The 20,139-nt window shown below is 39.3% G+C and overlaps 1 protein-coding gene across 2 annotated transcripts in view; it reads right to left on the reverse strand.

Annotated features, from left to right (window-relative positions):
- Positions 1-997: 997 nt before the first annotated feature.
- Positions 998-20,139, reverse strand: part of MAP2K1 (mitogen-activated protein kinase kinase 1) — a 40,104-nt gene continuing 20,962 nt past the window's right edge. Inside the window, exons 4-11 of one of the 2 annotated variants that reach the window (XM_037395226.1) lie at positions 17,780-17,857; positions 17,196-17,247; positions 9,252-9,376; positions 6,182-6,389; positions 5,629-5,693; positions 3,921-3,982; positions 2,883-2,928; positions 998-1,918 (exon numbers count right to left, since the gene is read on the reverse strand). In XM_037395226.1, the coding sequence (XP_037251123.1) occupies positions 1,805-1,918; positions 2,883-2,928; positions 3,921-3,982; positions 5,629-5,693; positions 6,182-6,389; positions 9,252-9,376; positions 17,196-17,247; positions 17,780-17,857 (750 nt within the window). In that variant the 3' untranslated portion in view covers positions 998-1,804. Of the gene's footprint in view, positions 1,919-2,654; positions 2,837-2,882; positions 2,929-3,920; positions 3,983-5,628; positions 5,694-6,181; positions 6,390-9,251; positions 9,377-17,195; positions 17,248-17,779; positions 17,858-20,139 lie in introns of both variants that reach the window. The other variant, XR_005105399.1, reaches the window with a different exon arrangement.

A 20,139-nucleotide genomic window follows, 5' to 3' on the forward strand; every position in this document is an offset into this window, starting at 1 on the left:
CCAGTTAACTGCCATCTGTGTAACAGACCAGTAAAATGGGAGTTAAATCTCTGAAAGCATATTTTTCACATACTGCATATTTCTTTGACAGAGTAGTAAAAAGTACTGGTGTAGTTCTTCTGTGTGTTAGTGTAATTCACATATAAAACCCAGGACAGATTTTAAATCAAGCACTGTACAGCTGTGTCACTACCACCACCAGTCACATTCAAGTGAGGAGGAGCTGAAGCAAACCTTGGATGTGTCAATGAGTCATTTCCTCTGTTGATGGGTTGAGGGCTACTCTATCCCTCTCTGCTACTCGATACAGTAAGGCCCAGTGGAAGTTCACATCTAGACTGATGGCGATTCCTTTTAGGAAAGAACTTCAGCCATTTCCTTGTCTGAAACATCCTTTCAAGGAGCTGAACTTTTTATAGAGCGGCTCAGCAAGGCTGTTACGGGAGCAGGGCATTGTGCTGAGGACACAGCTGCGCCTGCCTCTCCCCAGTCCGTTGCTCATAGCTGTTGCTGTACTGCTGCTGACAGTCTTCTGAAAAAAAAATAAGCTGAAGAAATGAGCGCAGTACAAACACCCGTGGTTAATGAGATGCAGGCAAGCAGGCCGTTCCCTGGCTGGGCAGAGCACACCATTCCCATGTTCTATGCCACAGTGCTGGCTTGCCCCAGGGAAATGCCTGTCACACCCCACGTGGGGGTTCCAGCACCGCACTGAGCATCAAGTGCTGCTGTACCAGTTGTACAGAACAGAACCTCTGCGGTCTGGCTTCCCTCTGACAGCCCACAGACACCCACTGCGCCAGGTATGAACACACTGAATGGCGACCGCCTCAAGCCCCATCTCACACTGTCATTTTACACACACAATCTTGTACCTCTGGGAATGGGGGATGTTGCACGGCTGTGGAAAAAGACACAAAAGGGTGTGTAATGCAGCAATGACTTTGGACTAAGGCTTTGGTGAAGTTTTCCAGTTCTAAAAAAAGGCTTTGGCAAGTTACATGATAATATATTTATTAAGAGAACCCATTGCTAAACATCCGAGAGAATAAAACAATAGAGAATCTTCATACACTTTAGACACCAAACACAGTTGTCATGAAACTTTAGGTTAAAAGAAAGCAAACTGCCTGGATCTTTGTCTCGATTCCGTAGGACACTTCCAAGAACTAACTTTTAAAAATCAATTAGAAAGACATACATCACTAAATCCAAGTATGATGATATGTTTTAAAAATAAATATAGAAATATGAACAAGTCTACAATTAGAATATTGCCCTGTACATTCCAAGAAATGCAGAGCTCTTTTCTTCTTTACTTAGAAAGAGAGATCTCTAACAACAGCAAAACTGGAACCATTTAGGCCTAACTTTCAGATACAGTTTGGCAGCAGCAGAAGCATGCTCGACAGATACAGTTTTAGAGCATCCCTAACCCTTTCTGCGTAGGAGATCAGGTAAGCATGATTGAAGTACCAACGATTTACAAAGAATCTCGATAAAGTTCAAACAAGCTGGGGGTAAACACCCCCAGTGATATTTTCATTAAGAAAGAATATCCATAATCACTTAAAATCAGCAAGCACTGTAACTTAAACATCTTACATTTTTGGTCAGTAAACGCAGGTAATCCAATACAATACCAATTAGTTTATGACAAAATTTAAAACCATTTGGCACATGCTATAAAGACATTCTTCCTTAAGAGGTGAAATACATGTTTGAACAGGTACAAGCTGAGGAAATAGGACCAAAATAGCATTGTTGTTAACAGATGTACAGTACAGGATTTGCTCTTCCATATTCAGACTCCAGCAGCATGCGTGGGTGTACTCGGTTGGTTAAGGCCTATGGTTGAACAAAGCCACCCCGCAAAATCCACCTCCTCCGCTTCAGATCTCTTAATGAAAGCGTGAATCTGAGCAGAGGAGAACAACAGTATTAGTCAAGCACTCAATCTGTTAAATAATTATGTGGAAGAACATGAAATACAGTAAGTCCAGTTCACTTTCGGTATTCAAGCCAGCTATAACATCTGGCAAACCACATGAAGTGCCCAGTAGAGCTTTTCTGCAGGATTCCAGCAATAACATAACGTAACAGCATAAGAAATGTACACATCGCAAAGTATTCCAGAGGAATACTGCCTACACAGTGCCTATTGCAGAATACTCACACCGCAGTATGCGATAAGGATGTGACTCAGCCACCTAAGGTAATACTCTGGAAAATGTTTGCCTGTGCACAGAAAAGCTTTTTGTCATACAAGTCTGATTGCATTTTGCACCCATATTGTACAGCAGGGTCAGGGCAGGGCAAACTTGATTTTCTGCAGTAAAACTTAAGCCTTAGCATTACACTTAAGGCTGTGAAAAGATCCACTGAAACAGATAAGGTCATTTCATGCAGAAAAGATGCAGGATTTGTTTGTGTCTAGTAGTTCTAAAGATTTTGCAAGACAAAGCTGATGAGAAAAAGGCAAATAGCATTTCACAATGGATAATAAAAATGTATTTAACTAGTCCATAAGGTATGGCGAATTTTCTTCTTCCATCCTCCTAGAAGTAGTAATCTATATACTTTATTATTGGCTAATAAACTCAAGAAAGAATTATTTTGCTAATTAATTTAACAGCATTAGGTCATATACTCACTGTAATTACCAAATGGCAGACTCCAACCCACCACTTTTCATCTCCTTGACAGCCCCTGTTCTAGGAGTGTGTGGAAGCCTGCAGCCCCTCCTCAAACGCTTTGAGCTGCTTGTGTCAATGACCACAAATGACACCAGGCCATATGCTCCGATCCTGATCTCAGGTCAGCTGAGGAACCCACCCTGCATGCAAGAGTGCTCTTAGTTCAAGTTATGAGCTTTCACTTACCATCAGCTGCTTCAAATCAGCTCTCTCAGCAGGATTTTTAATTAAACTGGGAAAACAGAAAGTGTTACACAAGTTACACGCTATTATCTTTCAAAGTTGTCTCATGCTGGTGTACTGCCCTGTCCTGAAGCAGCTACCACTCTAGATAAAAGCAGCAGGTAACGTAGTGCCTCGCACACACGGATTGGGGTCTGTACGCAGTCCCCCCCTGTAGGTTTCACAGGTATGGCTAGAGGTATGAAATCCTGAGTTGTCCAGTACTGGTCGGTGGGGCAGGAAGGAAGGTCTACAACAAACTGCAGAGATCCAATTCCTATTTAAACAAAAACTCAACCATATGAACTACTTTACTCCTCAAGTTTCTTTTACTCAAGTCTTCTCAAGCTCAGTATCAAGCACAGATATTGTGTAACTGTTATTCCTTTTGGAAACAGTAAATACACATACATAGCTTTTAATATATAAACTAACATTTCAAACTGCAATGAACTGCCTCCCTCAGCACTGGATAAACTGGTTCAGTGCTGGTACCACTGAAGTACAACTGGAAAAGTACACAGATGGGAGAACGACTGCTGTGATAAAGATGTTAGTTCAGGGAAGGACTGGGAAAGAACACACATCTGGATCCTGTAAGACTTCTGCATCATATGGGACAGTCGCTGCAAAGGTTAACCTTAGAAGTAAGGATTCTGCTTTAGAAATGTGCTGTATGATCAGGGTCCCCAAGTACTACGGGGCCTTCAATACTGAGGAAGTACTCCAAATTGCACAGAAGCAGACATTGCATCTTAAAAAAAGCGGAACATCTCTCAGCTTTGGGATTCTCTTTGGATGTATATGCTGTCAAGCTGGTGCCTGTAAAATGAGCTTTAGTCACATCAACAGTCACAGAAAGAGGATTATGCTAATTGAAATGACTTTCCATTTGCCATGGCCTACAAGCAGGGACTCCCACTGATTGATATTGATAAAGTAATGCAGCAGGGCTGATCCCAAATGTGCCCTTCACAACTTAGCCATAGAGAAAATACTCACCATTTGTTAACAAAATCTTGAAATTCAGAGCCAAACACACCATTGGGCAGTTTTGGAGGTGGCTAAAATTAAAAAAAAAAAAAAACACAAAACACAGCAGTCATTCAGCATAACTAATACATGATGATGCACAACCTACCCAGAGATCTACCAATAATATGTCCTACATCTGGGTAAAGCTGCGAAGCCCTACGCTACCCAGGCCGCCTTTTAAAGCTGAGCTCTGAAACAGAAGTCAGGCAGGCTTCAGCCTCCATACTTACGAATAAAGGACATGCTGTCACAGGATTTATAAAAGTAAAGATGCTGAGTTTATTACTGACTAATTTGGGTTATTAGTCTCACAGCTGGTGGAGTTTAGGTGTTTCAGTAACAAATCAGACCAGAGCTAGTTTCTACCGTTTTTGTTGGGTTTTGTATGTGGTGGGGTTTTTTTCCATAAACACACCTGAACAGGGTTAACAGCCTTGAGCTGTCATTAAAGAAGGCTCAGAGCAGCTGGCAGTGATTAGCACTGTTATTCTCTTTGCTACTAATCTCAGGTTTGGGATCGGGAAGATGCCCTGCACATCATTAGCTTCATAATCCTTTTGATCTAAATATGCTGTCCCAGGGAATGAGTTTGTTCAGGTTCTGAATTGAAAAATAATTCTGATGAAGACAGGAAAGATACTGTGTAGAACTGTGTATTACTGTCTTCTGCTCCATGACATTTGCTATATGGTCAAGAGTTAACTTTTCATGCTTACACCATGGGTCCTGCAAGCACTTACACACCGGTTACTTGTATGTACAGAGTTGAGATGTGGCCTGCTTTCCGTTACCCCTGCGGTACAGGCTTTGTTGGATGCAGCAGTTCATGCTGAATATTGCTTGCCCTACAGTAAAGGCTACAGAAGATAATCGTGCCAAATTCTCAACTATCACAGCTTTTCATCTTAAACTGCCCCCCCCCAGGGACGCTCCAAACACGGGACCATAATATTTTAAGTAATCCAATGCTAACTCTATTAAATATATATCAAAACAGGTTTGTAATGTGAGAGGAGAATTGTGCAAGGAAATGAAGCAATTTATCAGTACATGTACAGTAGCATAAGCAACATTATTTGCAGTGACCTGCACACCAACTGTGCTTTTTAACTAGGTGCATCAGACTTTATAATTCATTCACCTGGAACAATGTTATCCAGCTGTTACAAACCACAGCTAACATAAGCATGCTTCCCCCTGACCCCGCAAAGGACAGAAGCAGGGAAGTCACATCAATTTCAGTAGCACTTGTGAAAATACTGGAAACAGACTGGTATTTTAGAATTGATAGTCTTTGTTAACTAGCCTTGCAGCTTAACTATTTGAAAAATACAGTATTATCACTTAGGCTGTTCATAAGACTAAAACAAGTTAAAAAAAAAGTTTTGTATATGCTTGACCATACTGTTTGCTATTGAGTTGCCTAACAGGTTGCATGATGCAGGCTGGACAAATGCATATAAACCTACTTAACTGACGCAGAACAATGAACTAGATTTTTCCTGGATGTAATTTAAAATCAAGCCAACACAAATAACAAGGATGTCTCTCTCACACTGCAGCAATAAAAAGAGCAGAAGACCTGGCTTATCCTAACACTAACCCCATAGCCCCTCAATTCTGGGATACTTAAAAATATACAATTGTATTAGTACAAGTGCAAATCGCCAATTACCTCATTGACGATGTAATCAAGAAGTTCAAAGATTGCCATTGGGGGTCTGCTGTCTGGTCCATAGGCTAAGAAGAAATTGTAGAAGTGAAAAAATACAGCGTTACTCTCCTTCCATGGTAGGGGTGTTTTAGGAAGCTAAGTCAGATACTCACTCTATTCCTACATGGCATCCAGTAAATTTACAGGGGAAAAAAGGAACAGCAACAGGGAAAGACTTTAATGCAAGACGACATCGTTTCCAGGTCTGATCCAAACCATAACCTTCACTAGGAATCATCCTACTGTACTTTGATCAGCACTGCATCTTAAGAGACATGAACCATTACAATAGACTGGGATCTTAATGGTGCTCGCGAACACTCAGTTATTAACTAAAGGATCTCTGGTTCTTGACCGTCAGGTACCTCCTCATAGTGAGACTGAGCCAGGTGCCCAATACAATCCTGATTTTTTTCTTTTTTAAAGTTTAAAGCCACACTGCAGACCAGTACTGGGTAAGGAAGACCTTTAACCTGACAAAGGAGGGTACTGGAAAAGAGTTGTTGTAACTTACAGCTCACTGGTCGACCAGGAGTTCTTTGCCTGGGCGAGGTCTCTGTGACTGGAGAATCTCCCTCCACTGGGCAGCCAAACATTAACTCAAGCTCCTTCGAGTCAGGAGGAGGAATCGGGTATCTGCCAATAGCCATTTCTACCAGTGACAACCCCATACTCCATATATCCGATTGCACTGAATAATGAGTTCCCTGTAGTCTTTCCGGCTACAAAATAATAATATAAAACAAATGGGAGGAGAGACAGTATTGTAACAAGAAAGCAAAAGACTGCATTCGGCAACAGCCTAGATAAAATGAAGGATGAAACCCCAAATTGTTAGCGTAACATTCCAGTGACTTATTGATCTTTTTCTTTAAAATATATCATCTGGAGTTCCAAAAGTTCCACAAACACTGCATACCACCACTGCAAATTACTTTGAGACTTTTTAAAACTGATGCTATTATGTTGATGTTTTATTTCTTTAGCATAATATCTAAATGTTACAACTATTAATGATGGGATAATTAAAAAGCAAAAAAGCAAAACTAGTATGGGCAACTAAAGATTCACCTGGTTTCTCTGAGAAGCTGTTCTTGGTTTTCTGCTGTGGGAAGGAGAGGGAAAGTAACTTTATTGATTTTATATGGGTCTAAAAGTGACCCAGTACTCTAGTAATAATCTTGTGGTTTGTGACACTTTCCAGCCAATACCGTTCGCATAGCTCCCTATAGCAGAAATGCATCGATGCAAGGACTATTATATGCATGCATACTGCCATTTTAGATCCATAAACAAGTAATTTCTAAACAAACTGTTGAGCTCTATAATCCAGCAAAATAATAATGAAACATAACATACAAATTGAATGATAAAGCATTATGTAGGGCACAGACCTTTCCTGGAGGTATAATTATTGAAAAATATATGTACCAGATAGGAAGATAAACATGTGTTCTGCCAGCTTAATCGCTTGCACATTCTGGCCTGACAAACAAAAAGGCAACAGGCTTAAATTTTTTTCTCAGAAAAAAAACCAAAACTGAAAAGGAACAAACAAATTCTAGATAGATAATAAGCACATGCTGATGTAAGTATCACTAAAACTTATGCAGGTAAGAGACAGCTAGAAGTATATTCTGTATCCTCTTTAGGAGACTTGAACACTGGAAAGATATTCAGGTATGGGTTTGGGTTTTTTTTGGTCAGCTGAATCATGATTAAAACCATATGTGGATATTCCAATCACATTGTTCCACAGATACTCAGTTTTGGTCAACACAACCATTTTCTGTTTCTGCCTAAAATATAACACATAAGATTAGTCCTTAACTAACTCCTTTGGCTTAGTTTTTGCTCTTGCTTTATCAGTCCTACACTGAGTACTGAATGGTTTCTGCAATACATTTTTTAATACATCAATCTACATCATCCTTGAATCTGTTCTAAGGCTTCTCAAAGAAAACACTAACTTTGCTTTTCTGTTCTCTTTTAAAAGATCAAGCTCATATTTTACCAAAATGATGGAGATTCTTGCCAAACTATATGTGTACATGTATGTAATTTGAAACTTGCAGAACGTAAGAATACAGCATTACTGTAAAGCCTCTTCCCTCTGCCATAATGGGTGATAGTGTTGTTACATTAATTTTTTAACAATTACCGAGATTATATTTGAGCTTTCTTCAGTGTCCCACCTCAACTAGTTCCAAAGCCATCTGGATAAACTACACAATTGCTGAACAATGGATAAAGATACCCAAAACCAAAGACACACAATACATTTTCATAAATATAAGTGTAAAGGAAGAAGTGAGTGGATGAGAAAAAGCAGAACACACACACAGAGTACTAGTTACACAAAAATATTTTAAATCTAGAAAACACGTTCAAGTTAAATGTTGATTGTACACACCTTCAGATGGTAGCACAGGATGTTGTTCGGCACGTAACAATCCTATAGCTGTTATTTGAAAAAAAATGCTAAGGGACATACTACAAGAACAGGTATTTGAGACACTATCAAAAAGAATAAAGTCTCCATCGTGGCTTGGTCTGTGACATATGATGACAGAGAGCAAAACTAAATCTCAGTCTGTAAAAACAATGAATTGAAAATGGAAGGTAGAAAGCACTTTGCTCTCATTCCTTCTACTAGAAGAAAAAGGGAAAGCCAGCTGGATGTCAAGGGCCTAAAAGAGATGGAGCTGTGATTTTTTTGCTAAATAACAGCAGCCCCTAGATGTATGTGGGAACATAAGCCACAGTTTTACTTCAAGTATCTCACCAATATTAAATGACAAAAAGAAGAGATGTTGAAATGTAGGCCCCATGCTGAGCAGAAGCAGCATTATTATGCTTTTCTCCTTTAAAGTTTAAGCCCACACGGTTTCAATCAGAGCAGAACCTCTGAACACTCTGATTGCACAAGTTAATTGGCTGTATGCTGAACAAGGCGTGCAGTTTAGAATAAGAGACCTGTTATTCCATTAACTCTGACTTTCACATAATGCGTAGTTCACCTGAGGAGCAAGTTTCAAGGTATTCCTCCTATACAGGAATAAAGAACACCCTGTAAACAGTCTCAGATTAGCTGCTGTGGCCTTGTCCACACTAGCCACTCCCATGCTTTCTCTTCTTGCTGCAGCTGTGTTGGATCCCAGGGAGAGACACAACAGGATCGCTAGTGAGGCAGCAGCTTGCCTACGTAAGTGACTGCAGCAAAATGCTGAAGTGGAAGGAGAACCACACTTCACAAGGAAAGCAAGCTAAAAATACTTGGCTTTTTTGCAGACACATGTACACAAACCCCAAATGCATTAACCGATTTGATTCTGCAGTGTAGACACAACTGCATCTCTCTCGTAATGTTATAAAATATTCCACACGTTGCTTGTCTTTTCTTTCAACGGTTCCTTACCCCCACGCACAATCTGATATGACACTGGAATATTCCTGGAATGCCGGAAGCACTTGACTATGACAGCAGTAGTAACGGCAATAGTTGGTTTCTTGTTTGATTACTGGAAATGTGATAACTCTACCATAATGTATAGTAAACTCAAAGCTATAAAATCTGTACTTACAGACATGTAGGAGCGTGTGCCAACAAACGAGTTTGCCATAGAATCTATCAGTTGTCCACTGACACCAAAATCACAAAGCTTGATTTCACCTCTAGAGTTTACCAAAATGTTAGATGGTTTAACATCTGGAAAAAAATGAATGGATGATATATATTTATAATAGAAAAAATGGGAAGTTTGACAATGAAAGTAACATGAAAGGTGAGAATTACCATGTGTCTCCCTTTGTTTCCCTTCTAACTACGGCACAATTCTATCCCTTCTCTGGGAATACTCAGAGAAGAGATTTGGTTCCCTACCCAGGTCCATTTCACAGGCTCTCTATTTAACTACAGATAAATAAAAATAAATTTATTAAGTTAAAAGTGCAAAAAGCCTGTTAGTTTTAAGTTTTGATTTCATCCTGTTTCTTGGCTTTCAAATATTATGGCTTGGGCATCTACACCCTCTTTGCAGTGACTAACATTTGAGATAAATCTGAAAGCGTATGTCAGCATAACTCCTCTTTAATGATGTTCTTTTGCCTAGAAATGATCAGTAAAGAGGCCCTACACATTTATTTTTAAAAGGTCAATGAACTACAGCAGCCACATAATCAGCCCTAACTTAGTCTTCATATATATATACAAAGCATAAATCATCCTTTAGCAAAACATTGAGTGTGTGTTCTTGCTGTCCTGGGTTTTGCTTGTTTGCGTTTTTTTGGGGTTGTTGGGGTTTGAGAGTTTTTTTGGGGGGTGGGGGCAGTGAGTGATCTTGGTTTTGTTTGTTTGTTGTTGTTTAAAGCTCTGAAAAAATAATCATCTTATTATTGAAATTCTGCAGTTAATATACTTAGAGATTTTTACCTGTGATAGAACCCCCTCATGATTTTGAATTCATCACTTTTTCTAAATGGAAATTTAAGAAGGGTCACTGGTAGCTAAGCAACTAATAACAGCTCTTTGTGAATGCAAAGGTACAGAGAACAGTTGTTTAGTATTTCTTTTATAGCTGGAAGAAGTTTGGGGTTCTTTTAAATACAGCTTGTGGCTTAGCTGGTCATTACCAATGCATTATTGAGATAATTAATCAACAGCTCACATTTGCAAATTAATGCTACAGAAAAAAGGATACTATAAATCGGTTTTGAAGAAAGGTCAGTTCAGCCTATTAGAATTTCACTTTAGACTCTGCTGTTTGAGAGCAGAGCCAGAAGTCTGTAGCCTGTAGCGTATTTTCATTTGCTTTTTAGTTTTTAATACTTCATTTCAGCAGCTGAGGAGCTGACCTTAGTTTGTGATGTCAACAGGATGTCCCTGGAAAGATGATACTAATGTGACTCCTCATCACTGGAAAAAGATCTCCATGCAGAAAGCTATGCCTCACTGAACAAGATCCGTGGAGATTGGAAACAAAGACAAAACTGTATTTCAGCTGTTCCTCCCCCAGCCCCCTTTTAAAGAACAAAACAAAGCTGGACTGAAGTTACCTACTTTGAGAAACTGCAGCTGCATTTTCTGGTTCCTGACATCACCTCTCTAGGTAACTGAAACTGCCCAGGCACACTGGAAACAGGGGTTTTTCGTGATTATCTGTTCATATACAAGGTCTTCGAGTCTACAGCTTGTCCACTTCGCTTGGAGCAATCATCAGCCCACAGAAAATCCACACAGTGATCTAACACAAACGACTCCCTGGCCCTTAACGCTGAAGAATTCATGCCTGCGTACATCTTCTACCACAAAGAAAATCCTAGCTGCTTTTGCAAGCGGAATCTCACGGAGGGGTAAGAATATGGGCACATATTTTACACATACCCTTAACTGCCCATCCCTAGGAAAGTAACTGGCTTACAAACACTGCTCTGCTCAACAGACTTCCCTCCTGTGCGAGCAGCAGAGGTACTGGGCAGTCTGTGGAGCTGTTTACTAGGCAGGAAACAGAACGTTACGTACTGGTTAACTCAAAATAGGTCCTCAGTGAAGGGATGTTTTGGAGGCCTTCTGAGCATGCAGCTGAACCTTCTGCAAGTTTTGACTACTTGTAGAGACTTCATGACAAGTACAGTTCACAACAAAAAGGAAGAATCCAGTCCAGAAGTTTGATTTCCCAGTTTAAAATCTTAGCGGGGGCTGGGGGGGTGTGTGTGGGGGGAAGCCAAAACCAGAAAACAAGCAGATGGTGCAGTGAAGCAGTCAGCAGGGATTAGAGATTCCCAGCTACACAGGAACCTGCGCCTGAAGTTCTGTGTAAAAGCAAGGTGGAAAGAATGAGGTTTGCAAAACACACTGGAAGCACTGCACAGCCTGAACAAATTATTAGATACGGCCTCTAGATTTGTACTGCTTATCTATGCACATCTACTAGTTCTCAACTGAGAACAAAGACATAAATCTTTGCTTATCTCTACAGCTCATGAATACTTCAAGTTCACAATTAAATGGCAAAAAAATAAGGTTAGCATTCCACTGTCAGTGAACCAAACGACATTTCTCTTTATAAGCATCTTATGTACTCTAGAATCCACCTGGTCTTTTGAAGATTTAACTTTTACCTTCAGTGTTTCTACAGCTGATAATCCCACACTGTACCTTTCTTACAATAGCACAGCAAATCATGACTCCTTACTGGAGTTTTATATAAACTTGCCTTTCCCTCTCCATTTTCAGTTTCCTCTCAAGGTGCCCACTGCAATCAGAGCGTGATGTTTAGAAGGCTGCTGTCTTTCCACACCTCTAAATGTAGCACATTATGCAACTCCAGAGTGTCTGAGCACTTAAGCAGTTCCTCTGGAAACCAGGGATTTTTATTACCAAATGGAATAGGGATGCCAAGGCATCCTTCAAAACGTATGCTGTAACTTGCAAGAAACTGACAAATCTAGAAAGGAAAACCAAGTGTGCCAGGTAAGTATTTAAGTGTTAAGTAAAGTGAAAGGACATTTCATGTATCATCCCAGACAACCCAGAAACACGAGCAGTGTAATTCTAGAGAAGTCCTTAGCCGGTCCAGAGGGATGGATACATGACCCTAAAAAGGGAGCTAATTAATACAAAGAAGTTCCCAGGATTTACAGGATGCCCTGTAATCTCTGTAAGAGGCACGCCTCCTCTGCTGAGCCCTGCTCGCCCCCACAGGCACAAACCTAGCTCATTCTGAAAGAAAGGTGGCCCTGGACTTCATCGTAACACCATCAGGAAGAATTTCTTTTTGTACAAAAGTTACTGGCTAGCCAGACACTTGAGAACATATTTGTCTTGCAGCACATTATCGGAATCTTCCAACCAATTTCAATTCCCCTAAACCAGGATCTCCTAAGAATACTCCAGGAATTAACACACTAGAACAGACCACTGACAGCATCCCTGCTGCAGGGTACCTCCTGCCCTGGAGTTGCAGGCTGCAGCTGGAATTCAGAAACCTTACAAAGCGCTTCCTGTGCGAGACTAGGATTTCCAGAGGAAATCCCACTCCAGACTGTGCACGAAACCAACTAAAATCATGTTCTGATTAACTTTGAGGAGTTTTATTCAACCAGAGACAAAATACAGCAAAAAAGTTTGTGTCTTAACTTGCAGGACTATACTTTATAATTAGTTACAGGACATTTCTTTCCTTATTTAGTGCCTTCTGGTATTAACCACAAAGGTAAATAGGACCAAAGTAGCAGCATTTTCAATGACTTTCCCCGATACAAATATCTTTCACAGAATATGTAAAAATATCTACCACAGTCATGCTCCTTGCCCCTTCCTTTTCTATGCTTGCTTTGTATCCCACCAGTTTGTTTTCCAGAAGTTTTGCAATTTCTATCATGTCTTTTCTGGGAGGACCAAAACAAAGCGTGGCGGTCCAGATGAGCTAATGGTCTGTAAAACCACCGTATTTTCCATTCCTTCCTTAAAAAGCCCTAATGACTCCTTCCTTGAGCTGTCCAATGACAAGTAATGACATCAACTACACCAACATACAGAACTTCACAACTCTCTATTCAAAGAGGATACTCAATCTCTGATCTTAAAAAATAGTACTTTGATGAAGTTGCATAGCCTAAGAAAATTAGGTTGTCTTAAACTGCTCTGCGTGCACTTAGCCTATTGAACAGTTCATTGCAACACTAAGAGCTAGAGAAACAAAGCATTACCTGAAGCTCCTGACAACTTGATTTAAACTGATTTTTCTTCCCCAGGTTTATATACAGTGCAAAAAAAGCAGCGACACGAACACTTCAGTTAAAATCTACATTAATGGGTGAGACTAGTCCAGGAACCAAAAACCAAGATGGGTACCTATGTGTTTCAAAGTAGGGATCCCATACACAGATTCCTGCCCCTGCGCAAGTCTTATATTTTGTAGCATTACATTGCATCAAAAAAAAATAATCCCCAACCAAAAATATTGAGAATGGTGTGTTTATTTACTGGGTAGGCAACACAGCTGTTTTCATGCTAAACAGTTCCTTTTTTAAATAAAAGCATATAAACTCAACATTTTGCATCTTACTGTTAGAAGATGTTTTACAGCACCATACTTCTACTTTTCCTGGTAATCTCAAAGGCCAGGTCAGTATTACAAGCTTGCTGGTATTGCCATATCACACACAAGTAACAAAATATAGTAATGGAATAAATTCCTCCCTGAAAATGAGTTACCACGAGCCTTGCTCTCTTTACACCCGAGAAATTTTTTTGGCCTTATGTTGCTATGCACTTATGTTTAGTGAGGACATAATTCGTTTTTAAGTCTCCCACACTCAACACAACACAACCCCAAAAAACCTTTATTAAACCAAGCTCACCAACTGCACACATTTTTCCCCAGCAACAGGATGAGGGGGAACAAAGAGTACATGTTAGATGTTGGTCACACTATGTCAGTGCAGTGCTAGATAATCACCGAGGGCAAACTATAGGGGCTAAAGAAAGTAAACCACAGAAATCTGATTATTATAGCTGTGTCACCACAGTGACGCTGACCCGGTTATACCAGGACAAATGTGCTTGTACTAGTACTATTTATTTCAGCTGGGATTCAAGAAAGAGACAGTCTGGAAAAGCGTTGACTTTGCCAAAAAAAGCTTCACTTACACTACAAGGGTTTTCCTAGTGTAACATATTGCTGTTCTTGTACTACAGACCTGGCTCCATTTTGGCTTCACTAGGCAGCATCCTTAACCCAAGGCCACCTGACTTCAAGAGCTCTTAACACATCAGAAATTTAAAAAAAGCCTAAGTAAAATTATAGCATAGGAAGCTTTTTTTCTTTTTTATTACAAAAAGGCCAAGCATCTAATATACACTGACTTCTCTGTTATTTGGTATCTACAATGGTATTCTTGTATTTTGAAACCACATTTAACGTGCAGGCATGCATTATCTAAGCATGTTCTGACAATGCTAAACCCTACTGGCACCATTTCACTCTACATACTTTTCATGTATTACATTTTTTCCACTTGCCAATCCGTCCTTAATCATGAGTACCACACAACAGTACAGCCAGTAAACAGCTGAGCATCAGCCAACCTCCAGGAGAGAGCTGCACACAGCAGGAGAGCATCTCGCTCAAATCTGATGTGCTAGAAGCTGAATCACTGCCCTCCTCAAACATAAGTTGCAACAGTCTAGTGTGACAGCTTACACATGAGGTCCAGCCTACATATGGGAGGTCTATGAATAACACACAAAGGGCAGCCTGTAACACAGAAGCCAGCAAATTTGGCTCCATGTGTCAAGAGACATAAATGTTGTTCTGACTGGTTTTCCTTTTAGCTGCTAGCACCAGCCATGACCAATTTCCAAAACATCATTTTAGCTCCCACTTTATCAGACAACACATATTTCAATGTCAGCTTCTGCAAAAAGTATAAAAGTCACGTATTCCTGATGTTGTCAGAGCATACAGCATGAAAGCTGAGCTGAAAAAATGAGAATCACAACTTTTACATGAAACTACACGCTGCAGGACACTTTCAATCCAGTAACATTGGAAGCAACATAGAAGAGGAACCTTTGTTGGTCCATGCAGTTAAAGTATAATCTCTGATGCTGCAAATACTGTGAGTTAAGCTGCACCTAAACAAGATCAGGAGAACTTTATTTTGGATTTATCAGATTTACACGCTGTAGAACTGGAAAAAAATTTGCTGTCTCAGCAGCCAGCTGAATAACAACGCAAAAATGCCAAGTGACCAACATGGGAACAAACCACTGCTATGGCTGAATTGAGAACTACAGAATACAACAGTAACTCTTCCAGTACGCCCTAAACCAATATTACCTCCTTTCCTAAGAGTCTCCTTTATGCAAAGACAAATGACTTCACAACTACCACCAGATATCTTCACAGCCTACTCCAGCCTCCTTTCTCTGGAAAAGAGCTATATTTGATGGTTTAAAAAAAATAAAACAGGACAGAAACATGTAATAAATACAGTCTACTTCAGTCTAAGGTGATCCTACAACAGATTGTATAAGCTAGGATTGCCAATTACTCTTTTTGGTCTGCCCAACAGATGTAAACTCAGACACATATTAGTGTCTGATGAAGATATTTTTATCATATGAAGATTGATCTCATATGGTACAAAACTCACCGAACAGTTGGCATGGTTTATACACATTGCACGATCACCGCAATGAATAGTGCCATTCAAACAGAAACCATGAAACTCTCCATCTCCAGCCTTCAACTTACACTCATGTCAGGAATAATATAACTTATTACTTTACCATATCAAGTGTCATCTTTGTTTGATGGAACATGCAACAAATTAATGAAAGCTGGATTTTAAAAAGGATGACTACGCTGAAAATAAGGTAGTGCATTTATTTTACGGTAAACTAACTAAAGACTGCAGGAGTATAGCAGCAACACTCATTTTACATAGCTTCAGCATGTTTTTAAAATCATTTAAGTATAAAAAGAGATACAATTCTGCATGACAGATGTCTATAAATAGCATGTCAATGTAAGACAGCTGGTAGAAAGACTGACTTTCTTTTAAAAGTTTTAATGGCAATAGTAAGTGTTGAACTGACAAATTCATTTTAGGCCAGAGGTTTTAACTTTGAATATTTCCAAAGATTGTTGTTGCCATCCTTATTAGATCTGTACTACCAAAAAACTAGCAGTTGTGATGAAGAAATAGATACAGTGGGACAATGCTTTTTAAATATACTTTTCTTCGTGAAGAGTTAATTATGCCACTACAAAACCCCATCTATAGGTATCTTAACTGCCTTTGGCTTCTCTGTCTCAACTCAGTACAGGAATGGAAGCTACATGAAGAGCTTACCTCCATACATGTTGCCTCATTTCAAGTGCTCTTTAAGAAAGATACCCACAACTGTACTACACAGAGTATGCCCTCCCTGCAGCTACACTCGGCAATAGTTAACTTGGACCTAGTGCCATTGCTGCAGGTAGAAATGTTTGAGAGCTTCTCCAGTGCATACTATTGTCCACGACTGCAGCCTGTTTCTGCACCTGTCTGTGTTTACCTAGAAGTTTACCATGTACTTTTTTGTGTGGAAAAAACATTCTTCTCTTCCCAGAAAACGCAGGAAGGCTTATTTGGTAATTAAGGGAAATAGAGACTGAATCACTCTGGTCCTTCAACATATTCCTATCCTGACTGCAGAGGAAGTACCTCTTTCTGGTCTCAAGTTAAGATTGCCAGCTCTAGTGCATGCTGCCAAACCAGCCAAGTCACTCTGCCAGCAAGCAAACTGGCAAAAAAAAAAAAAAAATATATAATCCCAGATAAACCACAGTAAGATAGCAGAAGTTGAAGATACATGATAGTCATAGTAAGAAATTCAGACATTGCTTACACCCAAGAAAAACCCTCTGAACCAAAGCCATATTGAGCCATAAAGAACCAACCACAGAAAAAGCATGTATTGTAACTTGAATAAAAATTATATTCAAGAAAAGTTACAATGTAAAATTTTATCTCACCTCTGTGCATTATTTTATGCTTTTCTCTCAGATACGTGAGTCCTTTTATTACCTAAAGACAAATAAAAAAATTAATTTATGAAGCAGAAGACGTAATTGCATGCTTTGTCTATAGAAGAATTCCAGCTGAATGCAACAGGACAGAAATCCCCAAATGTAATCATTGCAAGTCAGTATGTTGTTTTAATCTGTACATCTAGCTCAGACTAGAAAAAGATAGTCAAGCAACATCTTGCTGGAAGTTTTGCATACAGAGTTTGTTGCACAATAGATATGAAGAGATAACCATGTAATTAAAATTTTAATGAAGTGCTAATTCTGTTCTTATCCAGAAGGATCAGCCGATACAAAAGCAGAAAATCAAAGCAAACACAATAGAATGTGTTACACATTCCAATGCCCTGATCTACCAAATGACATGTTACAAAGACTGACTTTTTTAAAAGCAAGTGACGTACTTAATCCGGTAATATTTCTCTCTCCCACATCCTTCAGTCCTGAAGTGGCAGCTTCCTGGATCTGGCATTACCACACAAAGACACACGTACCCGCTCCCAGCCTTCAAGAGCTACAAACACACTTACCGCAATGCTAACTTTGCCCAGTATCTGCTCTGGAATTCTTCCAGCCTTTTTCAGTACTTGATCCAAGGATCCACCATCCTAATAATAAATGTTTGAATAGTCAAGCTTTAATCAAATTACTCTCAAACATTTTAGACAGGACTGAAGCTTCAATTTGGTGAGGTAAAAAGCATTGATTTTCATGTTTAACATTGTTATGGTGCGTATCTGAAAAAATAAGTCACTTCAACAGGAAATAGTCAGGTTTATGTTTATTTTAAACAAACATTTAGCCAGTAACAACATCCTCTCAAATAAACACTTCACACAATGATCTTTCATACTAGCATTTCCATGGTTTGGAACTTGTTAAGGAAGTACTGTCCACAAATAGCTGTCAACCAAGCATGAAGAATCTTACAACTGTCTGTAACTTTAGGTCCACTGCAATAACATACAAGTTTTTTTCTTGTCACAGCCATGCCATGACACACTCTCCCCATCCAAAAGTCAGAATTGATAGATTTTATGATCCTGATTACAGGGATGAAAACTGGAAAAAACAAGAGTTCTCCTCCTGAATGTAACATGTGCTAGTGGCACCCCATGATCATCATTAAACCTGGATCCCTGTTCCCCTCATCTCCCAGATGAGATCCCACACAGAGAAAGTTGGCCTCTTCGCTCTGCATATCGGGCCGACTGTCAGCTTCCAAGGATGGAGGGTTGATTTGGCATGGCTCTCAGAGCCAAAATAGGAAGATACATTTTTCAAGTTTAACAATCTTGCTGATCTTATTAGACTAAATAAATAAATGCAGGCACACACACCCCCAAAGTCAAATACACTCCATTGTTGCCAAGAGCTTTTGAGAAGGAAAACTGTAAAAAATGCTATTTATTTTTAGCAACTAATCCAACAATAGGCTTGTGCATAATTCTAGAAAATCTAGAACAGAGAATGTACAAAGAAGAAATTAGAAAATTATCTCTCAAATTAAAAAAAAAAATCCACAACAGTATCCTGTTGTCTGGATCAGCATTTGATACCTCCTAGTACTCAAAGACAAAAATCCAACTAGAGAAAAGTAACTGTCTTCTACTTTAACCTAGCTTTTGGAAGTTTTCATCATCATCTGTACATGTAGAGCAAAAAGCTAGAATGCCAAGTTTTATTATTTGAGGACTGAAGTATAAAACCCTTAAGAGAAGGAAAGTATGTAAATACTTATTTGATCATGTATTTTTGTAAAAAACACACCCACATACACTGTACTCGATTAAAAATACACCAACAGAAAAAAGTCTATATAAAACACTTACATAACTAGTCTGTATTTCTGGACAGCTTTCTCAGCAGAGACCCCAGTATATTAACAAAGATTTCATGCAGAGAAACACACCATTATTTCCCACCCCCCTCCTTGAGGACTAGCTCCAGTCCTGGAAGAGGCCGAATACAATTCGACTGCCCAGTGCTGGCTGCAACCTTCAGTGTCCTTTGGAAGGAGACTCCAAACCTTTTGCCCGTTAAATACCTGCTGCTAAGCAAAGTTATGCACTGCTTTTGAATTTATATAGCTAAAAATATAAAACGCTCAAATCTTCAAGTTCCAAGCTTTTTCCACCTCCAACTTTTTGTTCATATTCATACTTATGTTTTGTAACTCACTGCTAAAAATAAGAATTTTGACTGACAGTAATTGAAAGATAGGTACAAAAAAAGACCATGGAGATTCTCATCTAATCTTTTATCCAAAAGGAGACCAAAAACTTCCACATAATCACCTGCATTAAGCTAACAGCTTAACGGCTTAATTAAGACTACAGTTTAAATAATCCACCTTCTCTTTATATTTCATACCTTACTGATCAACTGTTCTATGTGTAAAATCTTGTATCCAGTCCAACCTACATCAGATTCAGCACTGAAACACCAGACTTCATACTGCCTTCTCTTCAGCCTAAGAGATGTCTATTGTCAGATGTATCATTCCCTGCTTAGCAACTTCCAAAACCCAATTGCTCCTGTTAATTTTTCATTGACAAATTGAGATTCTTTAGGCCTTTTATTTCAACATGTAATTATATGCCACCATCACCTCTCTTTTGGCATGCATTAACATATGCGCTCTTTTAGCAATTGCAGAGGTGCACACCTGGGACATTTAATAGTGTATTCTGAAGCAATGCTCAGGCATTTTTAACATTTATTTTCCTATTTTTCACTATTCTTTTCAGTTCTGAGAAACTAACTTCTGTATAATTCCCAATAGTCATTTGTATTTTGGGGTATGCACACCTTCTATTCGGCTAGCACATGCTTAAAAACTGGATCATGATCACTCGTTTCTAGGCAACCATCGATTTCTTCTAAAAAT

The sequence above is a fragment of the Falco rusticolus genome, chromosome 7 (genome assembly GCF_015220075.1).
Source record: "Falco rusticolus isolate bFalRus1 chromosome 7, bFalRus1.pri, whole genome shotgun sequence".
In the NCBI taxonomy this organism is placed as follows: Eukaryota; Metazoa; Chordata; class Aves; order Falconiformes; family Falconidae; genus Falco; species Falco rusticolus.